This window comes from Dromiciops gliroides, chromosome 4 (assembly GCF_019393635.1).
Source record: "Dromiciops gliroides isolate mDroGli1 chromosome 4, mDroGli1.pri, whole genome shotgun sequence".
In the NCBI taxonomy this organism is placed as follows: domain Eukaryota; kingdom Metazoa; phylum Chordata; class Mammalia; order Microbiotheria; family Microbiotheriidae; genus Dromiciops; species Dromiciops gliroides.
The window spans coordinates 339,701,241-339,720,632 of record NC_057864.1 but is presented as its reverse complement, the minus strand read 5'-3'; the positions used below and the strand labels follow the sequence as shown (position 1 = coordinate 339,720,632).

At 41.1% G+C, this 19,392-nt stretch overlaps 1 protein-coding gene and 1 pseudogene across 1 annotated transcript in view; one reads left to right on the top strand and one right to left on the bottom strand.

Moving 5' to 3' along the window:
- Positions 1 to 19,392, bottom strand: part of LOC122753467 — a 204,839-nt gene that overhangs the window by 31,962 nt on the left and 153,485 nt on the right. The window contains exons 32-36 of the mRNA XM_044000859.1: positions 18,711 to 18,806; positions 15,876 to 16,031; positions 7,211 to 7,443; positions 4,604 to 4,742; positions 2,530 to 2,650 (exon numbers count right to left, since the gene is read on the bottom strand). Coding sequence (XP_043856794.1) covers positions 2,530 to 2,650; positions 4,604 to 4,742; positions 7,211 to 7,443; positions 15,876 to 16,031; positions 18,711 to 18,806 — 745 coding nt within the window. The remainder of the gene's footprint in view (positions 1 to 2,529; positions 2,651 to 4,603; positions 4,743 to 7,210; positions 7,444 to 15,875; positions 16,032 to 18,710; positions 18,807 to 19,392) is intronic.
- Positions 13,042 to 13,655, top strand: LOC122753469 (annotated as a pseudogene).

Genomic DNA, 19,392 nt, shown 5'->3' with positions numbered 1-19,392 from the left:
TTACCTTGAGGGCTCAGAATGATTTGCTCAAGATCCCACAACCAGGGTGTCAGTGGAAGGATTTGAACAAAATCTTTCTAGCTTTGAGGCTAGCTCTCTACCCCCGTGGGATGCTGCCTCTAAAGATTAAAACAGGCTTGTTTAATTGGCAAACAACCACCACCACCAATCTCTAGTGGAGAGGAACCAACCACCTCCCAAGAAGTAGCCCACTACAATTTTTGTTTTTATTATTTCCTTCAAAAATGCATGAAAAGACAGGCAGTCTCCTAAAAGACATGATCCATAACTATTTAGAGAAGGTGCATCCATGGAGTTCTCCGGCTATTTAACCTCCAAGGCTTCTTCTGGGAAGAGGCAAATCCAGCACCAGCAGCTAATTGCTTTGTCATTTCTTTAATATCCTGTAATGTGAACTCACCCTTACACAACTCTCCAGTGACATTGCGAGCCCAGCCTTTCACTTCGGGGCTTAGCAGAAAGCCTTGTTTCCTGAGCTCAGATTCTATGAAAGCTGATCAAACAACAGTGCAGGAAGGGTGAGACCAGTGGTTGCTGATTAATCTTTATTGACCATATTCATCTTTTAAAAAGGAAAGCTATAATTTTTTTTGCCCTTCAAAGAGAATGCAATTAACCTGAAAGATGGTGGATTATTTTTCTCCCATGAATTACTGTGCATCATGGATTCAGGGCTGGGAAGAGTCCAAGAGCATATCTGGTCCAATTTCCTCATTGTATAGAAGAAGAAATTGAAGCCCAGAGAGGTCAATCTATGAAATGACAGAACAAGTCTTCAAATTTAGGTCTTCTGTCTCCCCATCTGGTGCTCATTCTATTATAATAGGCTGCCTCAGAAGGGTGTCAACGTTCAGGTCTACTCACTAATGGAAAATAAGAATCTGATATATACATATATATATATATGTGTGTGTATATATATGCAGGTATGTATGTGTATATATGTACATATGCACACACATACAAACACATGTGCATTCACATACATATATGTACGTAGTGTGTGTTTATAGAGATTTTTATATGTATAAGCACACCTGTACATATACATAATATGTAAACACGTGTATAGTTTAAAGCTTGCCAAGTATATATATGACATATATTATCTCATTTGATTCTCACAATTCTGTGAGCTGTGTTACAGATATTATCCCCACCTTGTAGATGAGGAAACTGAGACTCATAGATGTGTACATACATACATACTTTATCTATCTATCTATCTATCTATCTATCTATCTATCTATCTATCTATCTATCTATCTATCTATCTATCTATCTATCATCTATTATTCTACCTACCTATCTATCTAGTTGTTGTTTGTTGTTGTTCAGTTGTATTCAATTCTTTGTGACCCCATTGCCCATAGCCTGCCAGGCCCTTCTATCCTCCACTATCTCTTGGACTCTGTCCAAGCTCATGTTCATTGTTTCCAAGACTATCCGTTTCACCCTCTGCTCTCCCCTTCTCCTTTTTGCCTTCAGTCTTTCCCAGAATCAGGATCTTTTCTAAGGAGTCCTGTCTTCTCATTATGTGGCCAAAGTATTTAAGCTTTAGTCTCAGTATTTGATCTTCTAGTGAATAGTATGAATTGAATATACACACAGATACACACGTATGAAAATATAAACATATATTCCTAAAACAAAAAGTCTGATGTGAATAGAAAGCTAGCCCTAATGCATATTAGTCAATAAATACTAGCATTGGAAAATCACTTGCTTTAATTGCATTTTAGTTCCATGTCGGTGGGGAGACTTCTGTCCTGTGAAAGGGAAGGTCAAGTGATAGAGGTCTTCCCCAAAAGTCTTAGTTGTCTAGGGTACTGAGAGGTTGTCACATGCACAGAGTCACACAGCCAGTACACTTTGCTGGGTCTACCTGGCTTTTGTGTGTGTGTGTGTGTGAGGCAATTGGGGTTAAGTGACTTGCCCAGGGTCACACAGCTAGTAAGTATTAAGTGTCTGAGGCCGGATTTGAACTCAGGCACTCCTGACTCCAGGGCCGGTGCTCTATCCACTGCGCTACCTAGCTGCCCCTCTACCTGGCTTTAAGGACAGCTTTCTATCTATCATGCCAACTTTGCCTCTATCATGCAAAGATAAATTATGAAAATAGCTGATGTTGGAGGCATTATGGGAAGACAGATACACTAAAACATTGTTGGTGGACTTGTGAATTGGTTTATCCCTTCTGAAAATAATATGGAATTATTCCTCAAAAAATATTTAAAAATTAAATCCTTTGATCTAGCATTTCTACTCATGGCACATACTCCAAGGCAGTCAAAGACATAAAGAAAGGCCTCATATGTACCAAAATATTCACAGCAGTATTTTATGTAGTAAAAACAAAACAAAGCAGAAAACAAAGGCTGAACAAATTGTGGTATGTGAATGGAATGGAATATTAAGACTTTTTTTAAAAAATGACAAATATGAGGTATTTACAGAAACTTGGGAAGACCTGTACGAACCAATACCATGAATTTAAATGTACCTTACCTGTAGGGAGGACACAGTCTTCTTTAGTCTTTTCTGACATAACTAAGGCTATTTCCTTGTTAACTTTTCTTAACACCTCATGGATCATATGGCTTTCTAGATTTTCCAGAAGTTTTTGAAGCTAAAGTAAACAGAATTTGAGAGTCAGTATAAATTTTGGTTTTATATTTTAGGCCCTTGAAGCACTTCCCCCCTCCCCCCCCCCTCCTGCTACATTTCCCCCTTACATTCTTGTAAAGAGAGGGAAAAGGTCTTCCTATAGTAGTTACCAATCACTCAATCACTACAAGGACTACTTGGGCAGTAAATATTGAATCTAAAGCAAGTGTGTAAAAGAAATAGTGGTTTACTGGAGAGAGAGGGAGAGACAGGGAAAGAGGGAGGGAGGGAGGGAGGGAAAGAGAGAGAGAGAGGAGAGAGAGAGAGAGAGAGAGAGAGAGAGAGAGAGAGAGAGAGAGAGAGAGATTGTGAGAGACAGAATTCAGTTAAATTCAGTATTTATAACCTGAGGCTATTTCCTTTGGGACCTTAATACAGACAGAAATGTCTGAGCAATTTGTCATACAGAGGAAAACAGATCCTGAATGAGACTGTGAAATGGACTCAACATTTTCATATGATGATTTAAAAATCCATACGTTGCAGTTATAAACTGGGCCAACTGTCCTCCTCCACAGGGTCAGAGTGGGTAAGGGGTTGATGCTAGCTTGTGCAGGAACATGGGTTTGGGCTTAGAACAAGACAGGGGTAAAGCATACATTACTGTAATAAAAGAGGGGGACACAACAAAATAAATAAATGATAAAATAAAAGGAGGCAAACATTCACTTTGCCATGATTCCTGAAGAGAACTTCCAGATTTCCATGCAGACTTCCATGACCTGAAAACTTCCCTGTGGTTTTCCATTTTCCCAATTTGGTCTCAGCCCCTGGACCAGCACTCTTTTTTTTCTTCTTTTTGTTTTTGCAGGCAATGGGGGTTAAGTGACTTGCCCAGGGTCACACAGCTAGTAAGTGTCAAGTGTCTGAGGCCGGATTTGAACTCAGGTACTCCTGAATCCAGGGCCAGTGCTTTAACCACTGTGCCATCTAGCTGTCCCCCTGGACCAGCACTCTTACCCTGGTTTCTGGCCTCCATTTTACCCTCACTTTGACTCCTGATTCAAATCCTGTTCATCTTTCTCCAGGAGGGGATTTTCCCCCTCCCGTTGGAAGGGGCTGTCCTATTCACCAGCACTTATCAGTACCTTGCCAGGAGACACCGCCAATAAAAGTGGTGGGCGCCCTCCCATCTTTTATTTTCAATGGTTCAAACTGCTCTCTTTATAGTGCTACAGATGCCTTATAAAGGGAGTGTCGCTTAGGAGAAAAACAATAATGTCAGGCCTCACAGGTGCAAGTTATCATTTCAGCTTATTGCTAGGCAACCCTGCCTAAAGCTGATGAACTACCAGATGCTTGGCTTTGCTTACCTGTCAAATAGGGACAGCAATGTTTGTCCCTCTGGAACAGGGCTTAGGCAGGAAATTACTTAGGGAAGCAAGTTCTGTCTGCTTCAGATATGATGTTCTCACTATGGACATGTAAACAGTGTGGGGCTATGAGAATATATCAGCACTACAACAGAGCAATTCTAAAGGGAGACTTTCATTTTTTCCCCCCTCCTGATTTTTATTTTTACTTTGTGGGGAGGTGGTGGTGGTCTTCACATGCTGGCTTTTAAATGGAAGACAAAATCTTCCACTGTTTTTTTTTTTTTTTTGGGTGGGGGAGGTTTCTTTATCTTAGGTTTTGGGATAGAAATTGATGTAGCTCCCTTTAAGCAAGTTTAATTTGAAACTTCAGAATTCCAAAAAATGGAAAAATCCAGGAACTCTTATTTGCTTTTTCAAAAGGAAAGCTATACGCTGATTTTAAATAGACAGGTCTCCTGGGGCATTAAAATGATTCAGTTTAGGAAAATTTGGTTTACACACAATATTTAATGTGAAAAGTCAGCACCTTCATCTGCATGATGAAATACTAGAGACACTAGGAATTACAAATAAACAAAAAGACAAACAAAAAAGATAACCTGGTGGGTTTTGATTTCAACTTCTGAAGCTCCTTTGGGAGGAAGTATAGACCGACAACTTATTACAACTCCTTCGAATTCATCTTCTTTACCCATCTCCCTGGCTATGGTTTTCATGGTAGGGTAAAGAATATCAGCTCTAGAAATGGATAGAGACAGGAATAAACCACGATCTGATCTTTCTCATTAAATTTCTTCGAATATTATTTTCTTTCACAGGTCAAGAGCTTTGGAGATATTGTAACCTGTATTTCATAGAATGTAAATTCCTTGAGGGAAGGACTGTTTTCATGTTTTACTTTGTCCCTTCCCTTGCCCCTAGTCTTTAATCATATTCCATATATATTAAACACTTCATAAATTCTTGCTGAATTGAACTGAATTTCATCCTCGGAGGGAGGACTCACCACAATGAAATCTTGATCCATTCATGTATTAAGGTTGTTTGTTTTTTTTTTCCTACTCTGAGATTTCCCTTCCTTGAAGACACCCCCAACGACAGATTCATATGATTATTTCATTCTCCAAGGTCCCACTCTTACTTCACTTGTATTTCGTGACATTTTCCCTGAGGAGGAAATTTCAGCCTTTCATTCATTACAATATTGACACAGAAGAATTCAGACTTGCCTTATTTCTTTTTCCCCCCTCCTATTTTACAACAGGAGAGAAGAAATTAGAACTTCACAAAGGAGAATCACTGAGAATATTCTATCTACCCCCTGTCCAGACTCAGAAATGTCCTTTCCTGGGGGTGGGGAATTGACAACGTGTGGAATACTTAAAAATGACCTTCAAAGGGGTAATATTCTCACTGGCATTATCATTGTATTAATAACATTCTCCCAGTGTGGCTCTCTTTCCAGTTATTCTTGCGGGCCCAAAGAAACTTACTGTCTTGAATAATGCTGATTCGATCCTTATGTATATACTGTGACTAAAACGCATAGAAGACATAATCTTCATTCTAATCCTGGAGATGTATGTATGTGGGAAGGGGGCTGGGAGAAGATGAAGGGGATTCCCAACAGAGAAGGAGGGAAGGGAATAAGCATTTCCAGCTCTTTTTATGTCCACTGATTCTCTATAAACAGGTAGGTGGAAGGCTCTATACTGAGACCCCCCCCTCCTCCAGTAACCAAAGACTAAGAATCATTTTCATGAGTTCAAATCCGGCCTCAGACACTTACTAGCTGTGTGACCCTGGACAAGTCACTTAACCCTGTTTGTCTCAGCTGCTCATCTATAAAACAAACTGGAGAAGAAAATGGTAAACCACTCCAGTATTTTTGCCAAGAAAACCCCAAAAAGTAGTCACAAAGAGTTGGGACTGTAATGACCCAACAACAACAAGAGTAACTAAAAAGCTCTGGGAGAGATCACTGTAACACATGTGCATTATTGACCAATAATTATTTATTCAAAACCCTACTATTCAATCCAACTCAAGTCAACAAATATTTTCAAAGCACTTACTTATGAGTAAGGCATTGTACTGGGCACTAGAGATACAAAGACAAAAATTAAATAAGTCCTACCTTCAAAGAGTTTATATTCCACTTAGGGGTACAACAGGTATATACAGATAAGCAAATAGAAGATAATTTGAGGAGAGAGAGAGCACTAAGGACTTGGGGGAGGGGGGAAGAGAATAGGAAAGGCTTCTGGTGGGACATGGCACTTGATCTGAGCTTTGAAGGAAATAAGTTCTAAGAGGCAGAGATGAAGAGCAAGTGCATTTCAGGCATGGGGGATGATCTGTCCAAAGACTAAGGAAAGGAGATGAAAGGTTTAGGTTGGGGAACAGCTATTAGGCCATTTTGGGTGAAATGAGCAGTCTACAAAGAATAATAAAATAAATCTAAAAAGACGAGAAAGAGATTGTAGAGGGCATTAAATGCTAGGATAGGAGTTTACATCTTATTCTAGGGGCTATAGGAAGCCAATGGAGATTTCTGAGCAGAACACTGATGGAGTCCCATGTGTATTTTAGGAATAGTAATGTGACTGCTTATAAGGGATAATTGGGGAGGAGATAGACTAGAGGCATAGAGGGTCAATTAGGAGGCTATTGGTCAGCAAGATGTGAGGAATCTATCTAGAAGAATCACTGTGTGGGGAAGAGATAAAGGGATGGATGGGAGAGATGTCATGGAAGTGCAAACAAGGCTTGACAAGTAATTGGATTGGGGTGGAGAGGTAAAGGAGTAGAAGATTTAAGGGTGATTCTAAGATCGTGAAGCGGGTTAACTAAAAGAATGGCGATTCCCTCAACAGAAATAGGGAAGCCTGGAGGAGGGTTGGGTTTTGGGGGGAAAGATAATGAATTTGATCTTTGGACATGTTGAGTTTGAGATGCCCTTGGGAACATACTGTTCATACAACTCAGCATTTTCATGATAAAGCCCTGATTGTAGAGAGAAGTTGTATAATGACTTCCACTGAACCCAGAGGGAGGCTACGATTACTGGGCAGCACAATAAGTCTATTCTAGGCCGGGAGACAAAAGACAGAGAGAGTGCTGGTGGCCACAGAGAGAGGAGTATTTGTGATCTTCCCCAGTCCACTGATTTTAATCCAAAATATTGTTCTATCAGAAAAACTTACCCATAGAGCTCCAAAAACTGTTGATACAGAGCAACTGTGTTGATGTCCGCCACCCTCAGTTTGAGTCGGCCCCATGCCTCCTTTAGCTCTTCAAGCTGTTTCCAGATAATAAGAAAGGATCTCAGGAAAGCAGAGGCCACCAATGGATCCCGCTGCTTCTCAAGTGTTCTGGGGGTCTTTGGGCTGCCCCATGATTGGCTTCCATTTAATTCAGCCATTTTGTTCACTTTGGACTGAAATTATTATAGGGGAAGAAAATCAATCAGTAAACATTTATTAAGTGCTTACTAAGTGCCAGGCATTGTGCTAAGCTCTTTACAAATATTATCTCATTTGATTCTCACAACAACCTTTCATGGTGGGTGCTATCATTATCTCAGTTTTATAGATGAGAAAAGTGAGACAGACAAAATTAAATGATTTGCCCAGGGTCACACAGCTAGTAAGTACCCGAGGATGAATTTGAATTCAGGCCTTTGTGAGAAAATTATCAATCATAGGGGTTTGGGGACTCCCAGAGGCCCTCAGGCTGAGAGAGCCTGGCCTGACCTTTCTCAAGGCCAACCCAGAGTCAGAAAATTACCTCACTCAAAACCACACCCACCTGAAAGCCTTGTTCCCACCAGAGGATCTGTTCTCTGGGCTCTGATATCAGCATGACTGCACCAAACCACCCTCAAAGCCAAAGAACCAATAGATTTGAATGAGGCTAGCCCATAAGCAGTGTGTAAGGGCTGCCTCCCATCCTTCCCTCAGGGAGCTTGTACTGGCTGATTGCTCTCCTGGTGAGAACAGATGCAGCCCACTAGCTTTCCCCATTATCTCTCTCTCCTGTAGATCCTAGCTAGGCTTTTCTATCTTTCAGAGCCATGTGCACTCTCTTTACTAATATTTAATATGCTTTAATAAATCCTTAATGCCCCAAACTGGTGCAGTAGCCTCTGATTTCTAAATAACGTATATATGATAAACCCCAGCTACGTTCCCTGAACTCGGGACAATTATAGGGAGGCCATGTTTAATTTTACTCGCCACATCTTCCTGAATACAAACCCAGTGTTCTAGCCACTGTATCACCTAGCTAACTCTACCATCATAGTAATATAGTACAATATGTTACCAGAGAATAAGTAAACAAATAAATGAAATATTGCTATCTAATAATAGTAATAGGTGGGGTTTGTTGTTCTTGTCTGTTCTTTGTTTTTTGAAGAGGACTGATGATATGACCAAGTGATGTCTTGCTTAGTGGGTAAACTGGGTTTAAGTGAGGCAGAGTTGCACAGTCATCAACCTCACTCTCTCCCAGAGTCATCAAAGTCCAGTGACAGGACAAAAGTTAATATGACTGGAGATGACCCTGGATGTAGTGGATGACCTTGGCATCTTTTTTAAAAAAATAATAATCATCATTTTTATTTATAGTTTTGGGTCCCAATTTTTATCCTTCTTTCTATCCCTTCCCTCCTCCCTCCCTGACCTTGACATCTCTGATGTCTGACCGAGCTCTAAACTGCCCACAGAGCCTTCTTTGGCTACCTTCGCTGCTGTTGGAACAAATTGTTCTCATCTGCCTATTCCACTGGGGGATGTCTTTACATGTTTGGGGTGGACACCCCCCTAATTCGCCCATGGGTTTGGGGCCCCATTGGTTACCCTCAACCTGGTTTAGCCCGTCTGTGTGGCTGCCACAGCCATTACAGCTTCTTCACAGGTAAGAGTGGAGTGAGAGGTGAACACTTACAGAGCATTTTAAAGTTTTAAAAACATTTACATATATTAGTATAACAACCCTGTGAGATAAGCACCAGGGCTTTTATTATCCTACTTTACAGATAAAGAAACTGAAACTCAGGGACATGAAAAATTTTGTCCATTTTTACAGCGCTAGTGTTAGAAGCAAGTTTTTTGGTTTTGTTTGTTTGTTTGTTTGTTTTTTTTTTTCCGGGGCAATGGGGGTTAAGTAACTTGCCCAGGGTCACACAGCTAGTAAGTGTCAAGTGTCTGAGGCTGGATTTGAACTCAGGTACTCCTGAATCCAAGGCCAGTACTCTATCCACTTAGAAGCAAGTTTTGAACTCATCTCTTGTGGCTTCAAGTGTAGAGCTGTCATCCCAACACCATGAAATAATACAAGTACACAGAGAGTTATTATGGGAGGTAAAAGTTCCATTAAAAGGTATAAACACTGCCACATAGAATCTGAGCAAGGAAAGATTACTTCTAGCTTATGGGGAAGAGAAAAATCAGGAAGGTTTTCGAGCTGGCTTTCACATGTACCCCAGCATCCATAATATTCTTGGGTGCCTGGATGAGCAGATTTTAAGTTCAATACTACTGGGGTGTGGTTTATATTTATATTTTCGGAGGTCAAACCATCCTTTCTGCTCCATGTGCTTTTTATGGATGTTTGTAGAAAGATTTAGTTCAATCTCTAAGTTTATTGTATTGGCCTAGGGTCTATTTGGTTAATATATGTGGATTCTTTGTTTTTGTTTTTTACAGAACAAAGTGCTGGGTTGTTTTTTTGTTTGTTTGTTTGTTTGTTTTTTCTTTAATAATATTTCCCGGGGCAGCTAGGTAGCACAGTGGATAAAGCACTGGCCCTGGATTCAGGAGGACTTGAGTTCAAATCCTACCCCAGATACTTGATACTTACTAGTTGTGTGACTCTGGGCAAGTCACTTAACCCTCATTGCCCCACAAAAACAAATAATATTTCCCCATTTATTTTTATTTTATGTAAATTTATTTTTATTTATATAATTTATATAAATAATTTATTATTTTATATAAAACTTTATTTTCCCCCAATTACATGTTAAAACAATTTTTAACATTTTTTTAAAAAGTTTTGAGTTCCAAGTTCTATTCCTCTTTCCCTCCCCCCTTCCTGAGATGGTAAGCAATCTGATATAGGTTATAAATATTGTGAAGCTATTAGGAGACCCCAGAACCAAGGCCCAGCAAGCAAGCTGCGCCCTGAGCTCAGCATAACAACAATCCTTTGTGCTCACCTTCTGGAACTGATGGTCTCTGAGTTGAAGCCAGCACCAATAGGCCCAGACAAGAAGCCCCCCCCCCCCCCCATGAACAAACTTTTTTGTCACAGACCACCTTGTCTTACTGTTGCTGTTGTGCCTCACTACTGTTGCTACACCAATTACACTGTCTGACTGTCTAGCCACAAGTATATAAATCAAGGTTTGGCCACACTAAAGGGGGTGCCCCCCACTAAAGGCAGGGCCCCAGCACATGGGTCTATAGCCTCTCCTTGCTTGCAAGCCGGTTCCCTCACTTTGAAATTAAACTTCTGTTTGATTCCTGATTCACCTGCTCTGTTGGGCTCCATCCAACCTCAGGTTAGAGGCTGGTTTGGTCTGGTTGACAATGTGCAATCATGTAAAACAGCTTAATATATGTTTGTTTGTAGGATTTTTTGTTGTTGTTTGTTTTTTGTGAGGCAATTGGGGTTAAGTGACTTGCCCAGGATAACACAGCTAATAAGTGTCAAGTGTCTGAGGTTGGATTTGAACTCAGGTTCCCCTGAATTCAGGACCTGTGCTCTATCCACTGCGCCACCTAGCTGCCCCTTAATATTTGTTTTCAGAAATAGAGCTTTTCCTCCAAGGAAAAGCATCATGCTGCAGGGGAAAGAATTCTGGATCAGGGGTCAGAGAACCTAATTATGTGACCTTGGGCAAGACCCTTGTTCCCTCTGAGCTTCAGCTTTCTCCTCCACAACCTGAGGGGGTTGGGTTAGATGACTTCTGGGTTCCCCTCCGTTCTAGATCTAAGATCCTCCCAGGCATTGAATATTTAAATGATCTTACTTGAGCTTTAGAGTCTGCCTTTGAAAAGGTCAGAACACCAGCTTAGCCTCTGCAATAAGGAAAAAAAACCCCACAAAGGACTAAACCATTCTGGGCAACATAACAGATCATAGTTAAGACCCAACGCATCAATCACCAGCTAGCGTGAGTAGGAGTAGAATGTGAAGATCTTAGATATTCTTTCCAGCTCCTCCATTACTCAGTATCCCTGGGAAAAAAGAGCAGAGCCAGAAGTAGAGTGACTAGTCCTTTGCCCCAGGGCACCAAATCTTAAAGGGTGCTGACAGTACTTGTCCTCCTTATAGTAAATCTACCATTGCATGTAAAACTATAATTGTTCAAATAAATTATAGTTTGAAATTAAAAAAAAATACTGAACTACAGGTTCAAATTAAAGGAAGTCACCTCTCTCTCCAGCAGAAACATATCATTTTCCATGACTTTTTTTGAGGATTAGAGAAGCAGGAGGCAAGATGAAGGAATAGAATGACCAAGGACAGTGCAGGTGTAAGGGAAATTAAATATCAGAGGCTATTGATGGAAACAGCATAGAGCTGCTGGTGGACTGAGTTATAACAACATGCTATAGTTATAGCATATAGTTATATATATATATGAGTTATAGACATGCTATAGCTATCAACTCTGTGCAAAACATCTCATTCTTGTGTTAGGTAATTTTTTACTTTTTGTATTATTAACTTAATCATCAACAAACACAAATAAATTCTAGTATATAAGGGTTGTAAATGAATTAGGTAATTACTTCTTGGCAAGGAATCCTTGCTGTTGAGATGGGAAAGCAGCAAGATGGAGGCCTTGTCTTGGCATTTACACTGAGATTGGTTCTATCAGTCAGTCGGTAAATATTTAATCTACTAGGGATGCGGCACTGAACAACAAACGTTTATAAAGCACTTCCTACATGTAAGGGCTCTGGGCATGCAAAGATTTTTTTTTTTAATAGCACAGTCCTGTCATTAAGGAGCTTACAATCTACCAGAAAAGCTTCATGGATATCATTGTGCTCAGCAGGAAATGAACACAGGTCATTCTTTTTTTTTTTTTTTTTTTTTTGGTGAGGCAGTTGGGGTTAATTGACTTGCCCAGCTGGATTTGAACTCAGGTCCTCCTGAATCCAGGGCTGGTGCTCTATCCACTTTGCCACCTAGCTGCCCCACAGGCCATTCTCATTCTGTCAAATGCAGTGTTCTCCACACAGGTAGTATTCAGTATTTGTTTCTTGCCTGTGGGATGGTAGAGACACTCAGGAAGTCCTCAGCATCATCTTTGGATTCAGGCCTGGAAGTCTTTGGGCTAAATTGTATTCTTGACTGTAAGGTGGTAGGAAGAGGTGGGAGGGGAAGAATTTCTGTATCCCATAACTATTGGTGAATGGTTTTACTAGGCACAGCCTATGGGCTATGACAAACACCCCTCTGAATTTCCTTCAGCTTTTAACATCATCAAAGGTTACTTAAATAGGGACACCTGTGACCCATATAAAGGCATGATACTTAACTAAAAGGGGTGGCTCAGAGGGAGGTGGCGATAGGAGCATTACTCTGTAAGTTAATATTTCTGAAGGGAAAGAGCAGAAGGGGACAAATGAGGCACAGAGAAAGACAGAAACAGAACTAGAGTGGGGTGACTAGCATTTCGTCTGAGGGTACCAAAACTTGTAGGTCGGGGCAGCTAGGTGGCGCAGTGGATAGAGCACTGGCCCTGGATTCAGGAGTACCTGAGTTCAAATCCAGCCTCAGATACTTGACACTTACTAGTTGTGTGACCCTGGGCAAGTCACTTAACCCCAATTGCCTCACTCAAAAAACAAACAAAGAAAAACAAACAAACAAAAAACACCTTGTAGGGCACTGACAACACTCATGCTCCTTTAGCAGAAAAACCGGACTTAGCATCTATTTAGCAAGAATAATGAATGAAGATGGGAAGCTTGCTCTTTCTGCAGATGTCTTGGATCCATGTTCCCCTCACAAAATGCCTGGCGAAGCAACAGAAACCCTCCCAGTCACAGAGCAAGAATTGCCACAGCCCCAGTGCTGAGACAGGGTCTGAAACAGAATCTGACAGTGACGAATCAGTACCAGAACTTGAGGAACAGGATTCTACACAGGCAACCACGCAACAGGCCCAGCTGACAACACCGGCCATTGAGATCGAGGAAAGCAAAACAGGGTCTAAGCGAAAAGAAAGTATGTGAAAGGCTATGTCCAAACTGGGACTCCAGCGAGTGACAGGGGTTACTAGAGTCACCATCCGGAAATCTAAGAATATCCTCTTGGTCATCACAAAGCGAGATGTGTATAAGAGCCCAGCTTCAGATCCCCCCATAGTCTTGGGGGAAGCCAAGATTTAGGCTGTCTCTCAGCAGGCATGGCTAAGCTACTGCTGAAAAATTCAAAGTTCAGGGTGAAGCTGTTTCAAACATACAGGAAAACACACAAACTCCAGTTGTATAAGAAGAAAGTGAAGAGGAAGAGGTGGATGAAACAGGAGTGGAAGTTAAGGACATAGAATTGGCCATGTCCCAAGCAAATGTAAAGAACAACAGTAATGACGTTGTGAATGCGATTATGGAATTAACAATGTAAAAATCTGAAGACAAAGACATTTTTTTCAGTGTTTCAGAGAAGATCAAATGCAACCTGACTTGAAATCTGTACTGTTTCTATCAATAAAATTGTGGCTTCTTGTTGGATGTGGGGGGAAAAAAAGACGGGAAACTTCCTCTCTCTAGAAGATGAATACCAGGCGAATTTCTCTATGACCTGGTTCTAACTTGTTCCCTTTCCCAGGGAAGGCTCTGAAGGGAGGTTTGAGGTTGGGGGAGAGGGAGCCTCCCACCCCCTCCCATAGTGTCCTGTGAGAGAGACCCTGTAGTTTTTTCCTGAGACATGGGTTCCTCTCTCACCCCATCCTCCAGAATCTTCTCTAGGTCCCAGTCTTCCTCTTTATTCCAGAGTTTCTAGTTATGGCTCTAGAAATAAGTAAGTCAACCAGGTAAATTCAGTGAACTAGTTGTAGAATATAGAATAAAAGTTAGGTCTTAAGACTTCCATCCAAACACATACATTGTTAGTGGAGTCAAGAATAATTTGGAACTAATCAAAGCCTATAAAACTGTGCAAAACTGTGCATACTCTTTGACACAGCAATATCACTATTAAGTTTATATTCCATCAGGATCATAAAAAAGGGAAAAGGACCCACAAAAATATTTATAGCATCTCTCTTTGTGGTGGCAAAGAATTGGAAATTGAGGGAATGCCCATTAATTGGGAATGGCTGAACAAGTTGTGGCATATGAATGTAATGGAATACTATTGTGTTATAAGAAATGATAAGCAGGCAGATTTCCGAAAAACCTGGAAAGATTTACATGAACTGATGCTGAGTGAAGTGAGCAGAACCAGGAGAACATTCTATACAGTAACAGCAACATTGTGCCATGATCAACTATGATAGACTTAGCTCTTCTCAGCAATACAATGATCCAAGATAATTCCAAAAGACTCATGATGGAAAATGGTATCCACATCCAGATAAAGAACTATGGAGTCTAACTGCAGATTGAAGCATACTATTTTCACTTTTTTGTTGTTTTCGTTATTTTTTCTTTCTTGTGGCTTCCCCCTTTTGTTCTGATTCTTCTTTTACAACATGACTAATGTGGAAATTTGTTTAACATGACTGTATATATATAACCTATATCAGATTGCTTGCTGTCTTAGGGAGGAAGGAGAGGAGGGTGGAAAGGAGAAAAATTTGGAATTAAAAAACTTATGAGAAAACAATGTTGAAAATTTTCTTTTACATGTAATTGGGAAAAAATACTGTTAAGTTAAAAAAAAAAAGACTTCCATCCAGAGTATCTCCATAAGATCTTTGTTTGTAAAGGTAAATTCGATACATGCAAAAATGCAAGGCAAAAAAAAAATCAAATTGAGGTTTTTTGTCTTGCTTAGGGTTTAAATTTTTTTTATTCATTTCACTAAATATTTTCTAGTTACATATAATTTTACTTTTTTGGGGGGGGGTGGGCCAATGAGGGTTAAGTGACTTGCCCAGGGTCACACAGCTAGTAAGTGTCAAGTGTCTGAGGCTGGATTTGAACTCAGGTCCTCCTGAATCCAGGGCCGGTGCTTTATCCACTGCACTACCTAGCTGCCCCTACATGTAATTTTTTTTTCTTAAGTGAGGCAATTGGGGTTAAGTGACTTGTCCAGGGTCACACAGCTAGTAAGTGTTAAGTGTCTGAGGTCAGATTTGAACTCATGTCCTCCTGACTCCAGGGCTGGTGCTCTATCTACTGCGCCACCTAGCTGCCCCCCCCCCCCCCCGCCAACAAATGTAATTTTAACAAATATTTTACCTTTTAAAAATTACATTAAATATTTTCTTTTGTTTAATTTTAATGAATAGCGTAATGTACAGGGCACAGGACTCAGAGGCAAGAAGATCTTTGGATTCAAATCTTACGTCGGACACTTAGGAATTTTGTGACCCGGGGAAAGTCATATAACCTATGTGTGTCTCAGTTTCCCCCTCAGTAAAAGGAGGGGGTTGGACTTCAAAGTCTCAGCTCTAAATCTATGAATGGGATCTCCCTGACCTTTTATAATCCTTGTTCATTTGTCAAGAGAACAAAAGCTGACCAGTCCCTGACTAGGACCTTTTAAGCAAGAGCTAAACCAGACACACAAACAGGTGCCTTGGGGAGGGACCAAGGAGTAGCTTTGGATCAGGTCTCCTATGAATTAGCCCAGGGGAAACAATCACATGAGTATAGGAGAACCACATGCCAGGAGTACCTGCTTGTTTTTCTCCCGTGAGGTATGCTGTCCTTGGGGATTTTCCATCATCCTGTCGTAGCTGCTCAGGAGCACATCCTCCATCGCTACCTGCACGGACACCAGCTCCCCGTGGGCAACTTTTCGATCTTGGTCATTCAGTCCACACAGGCATAACTGAAGAAAGACAATCCCAAGAGTTAGTGTGGCATGACGCAAGAAGCATTGGCTTTTTGAGTCAAAGGAACCATGTTCAAGGCTCACTTCTGATACTTACTACCTGTATGGCCATATTCTAGACTTCAGATTCCTGCATATGTTAAATGGGGTGGCTGGACAAGATGACTTCTGAGGTACCTGCCAGCTGGTGGTACAGTGACTAGACTCCAGGCCCAGTACTCTATTCACTGTGCCACCTAGCTGCCCAAGGTTGCCCTAAGTACAGCTAACTCAAGCTCAGTTTCTTCATCTGTAAAATGGAAATAATAACATCACCTACCTCTCAGGGTTTCTGTAAGGATCAAATGAGGTAATAATTATAAATTGCTTAGCGCTGTGCCTAGCACATAGTAAGCCCTATATAAATGTTAGTTGTTGTTATTATTATATATTAAAGCCCCATTATACCAGTTCTTATTCTATAGATTCAGATAAATCCGAAGTCAAATTATGTTCCCCAACCCACTTGTCAATGTTACATGTAAACATGACTAGTATGGATGTGTGTTTTACATGACTGCACATGTATAACCTATATCAAATTGCTTGCTCTTAGGAAGGGGTAGCAGGGAAGGAGAGAATTTGGAACTCAAAATTTAAAAAAACACAAATATTGTTTTTACATATAATTAGAAAAAAATTTAAATATAATTTTAAAAAATGATACATGTAGTAGAAACCTGACTTTTTTCAGCTGATATTCTAATTGCAGGCAGTATGGTGGGGTTCCACTGTGTTGCTTGTGTCCAGAGGTGTTGGGTTTGGCGAGGGTTTTTTGGTCATATTTATATTTTTTACACATTATGTAATCTCTTAGTTAGGCTATCTTGGAGGAGGGCCCATCTTAATTCTCTGATCACAGGCCAGAGCCAGAGTCTTCTGACACATCAAACAATGCTTTGGTTGTTCTAACAATATAAAAAATGCTGTTACCATAAATAGCACGAGATGCCAGACATGGCCTTGTGAAAAGGATCGTTCTGCTCACCTAAATGTGGCCAGTTCATGGCCCAAGAGATAGAATAAAACAAGAGACTCTTGGTGAAGCCTCTCTCACTGTTCAGGGGCCTCCTATAGATTTTAGCATCCTATTGTCCTCTCTGAATTCTCATGAGAGGCAGGATGGTGTAGTGCATAGAGCAGTGGGCTGGAAGTCAAGAAGACTCCCCGTCAAGTCAGGATCTTAACACCTCTGACTCAGTTTTCTTACCTATACAATGAGATGGATGGATGGACTCATTGGCCTCTAAGGTCCTTTCTAGCTCTAAATCTATAATTCTATGATCATACCTATCTTGATACTTCCCCCTAAGCACCCGCATTTCAAGTCTCCTTTTACTCTTTAAAAAAAAAAATTGCGTGTGGGGGGGCAATAAATAAGGGTTAAGTGACTTGCCCAGGGTCACACAGCTAATTAAATGTCAAGTGTCTGAGACGGGATTTGAACTCAGGTCCTCCTGACTCCAGGGCTGGTGTTTTATCCACTGCGCCACCTAGCTGCCCCCTCCTTTTACTCCTTTTTTTGTTCATTTGTTTTTTTGGTGAGGCAATTGGGGTTAAGTGACTTGCCCAGGGTCACACAGCTAGTAAGTGTCAAATGTCTGAGGCCAAATTTGAACTCAGGTCTTCCTGAATCCAGGGCCAGTGCTTTATCCACTGTACCAACTAGCTGCCCCTCCTTTTACTTTTTTTTTTTTTAAGTGAGGCAATTGGGGTTAAGTGACTTGCCCAGGGTCACACAGCTAGTAAGTGTTAAGTGTCTGAGGCCGGATTTGAACTCAGGCACTCCTGACTCCAGGGCCAGTGCTCTATCCACTGCGCCACCTAGCTGCCCCCTCCTTTTACTCTTAAACTGAAAAGTGTTCCAGAGGATGTGAGTCCTTTGTAACTGTGGAGACTATGGCCAGCCGCCCCTGCCTCCTCTCTTGCACTTTAGGTTGGGCAAACAGAACTGGATCATAGCGTCTGAGAAATGTAAGTGCACAAACCACAATCACATCGAACGTCGTGCAAGGCGTAACAGAACGGGAACATAAAAGAAACAAGACATGAGAATACTGGTCGAAAGGCAAAACTGCTTGAAAAATCCTTCCTGAAACTTGAGAGGATGATTTCCTCAAGAGTGCTCAGAAATGGCTTCTGTGTGGAGTCACATTCGATAGAGTTGCTAACTTTCAAATCTGTAGTAGTATTCAAACCAACCGACCAACCCAAAAATTACCCCCCCCCCCGCCCCCCCCCCACAAAACTTGGAGAAAAAAAATTTTCATGAAAGGACAATTTCTAGAATATTTCAGTGCTTTTAAAGAACTCTTTAAAAACTTCTCTAAAAGCAGCTGTGCTGGTTTATCTGCCAAGTGACACCCTTGTCCCTAGGCTATCTGAGGAGTTCTAAGAAAGCCCAGCTAAGTCTGAAGCAAGACAAATAAGACACCAATGGGAGTGCAGTTCCCATCTGTATTAAGCAACCATGACTCACTTTGTTTTATACAAACTAAAGCTTTGTCATCAAACATGTGACTTATCTTGTGGGTGACTCATACTCCAGCAAGAACACAGGACCTGATCTATGTATTCGACCAGCAGACTTGTCTGGGATGCTCCAATGATAACCTTGGAACTCTCACAGTGACTTACCTGCATATTATATTCTAGGGGGTCTGGGCTGCTGAGGATAACTGGAAATGGTCCTCCATCTGATAGGAATGCCCTCCAAGGAAATAGCACGAATGCCTAAGGGAGACAAATTAAAAACCTAATGACATAGTTCTGTAACAATAAACCCATACTGTATACATGAATGAGTATGCGTATATGTGTACAGTGATAAACATACATTGGGAAATCTAATTATTTTATAGATCCTTTAGCAAAGATGGGGGGAGAAAGGGAAGAGAGAGAGAGAGAGAGAGAGAGAGAGAGAGAGAGAGAGAGAGAGAGAGAGAGAGAGAGAGAGAGAGAGAGAGAGAGAGAGAGAGAGAGAGAGAAAGAGAGAGAGAGAGAGAGAGAGAGAGAGAGAGAGAGAGAGAGAGAGAGAGAGAGAGAGAGAGAGAAGGGATGAAGACAGAGGGAAGAAGAGGAAGGGAGGAAAGGAAGCAAAAAGGAGGGGAAAAGAGGGAGAGAGGGAGAAAGGGCAATCAAAAGGGAGAAGAGAAAGGGAAAAAGATGGATAAAAAGGGGGGAGGTAAGGAGAGAGGAAAGAGTGGGGAAGACAGGGAAAAGAGAGAGGGGAGAGAAGAGAGAAAGGTGAGGGAGAGAAAAGAGGTAGGAGGTGAAGAGAGTGAATCTCACCATACTAAAAGTTTCCTACACCCATGGC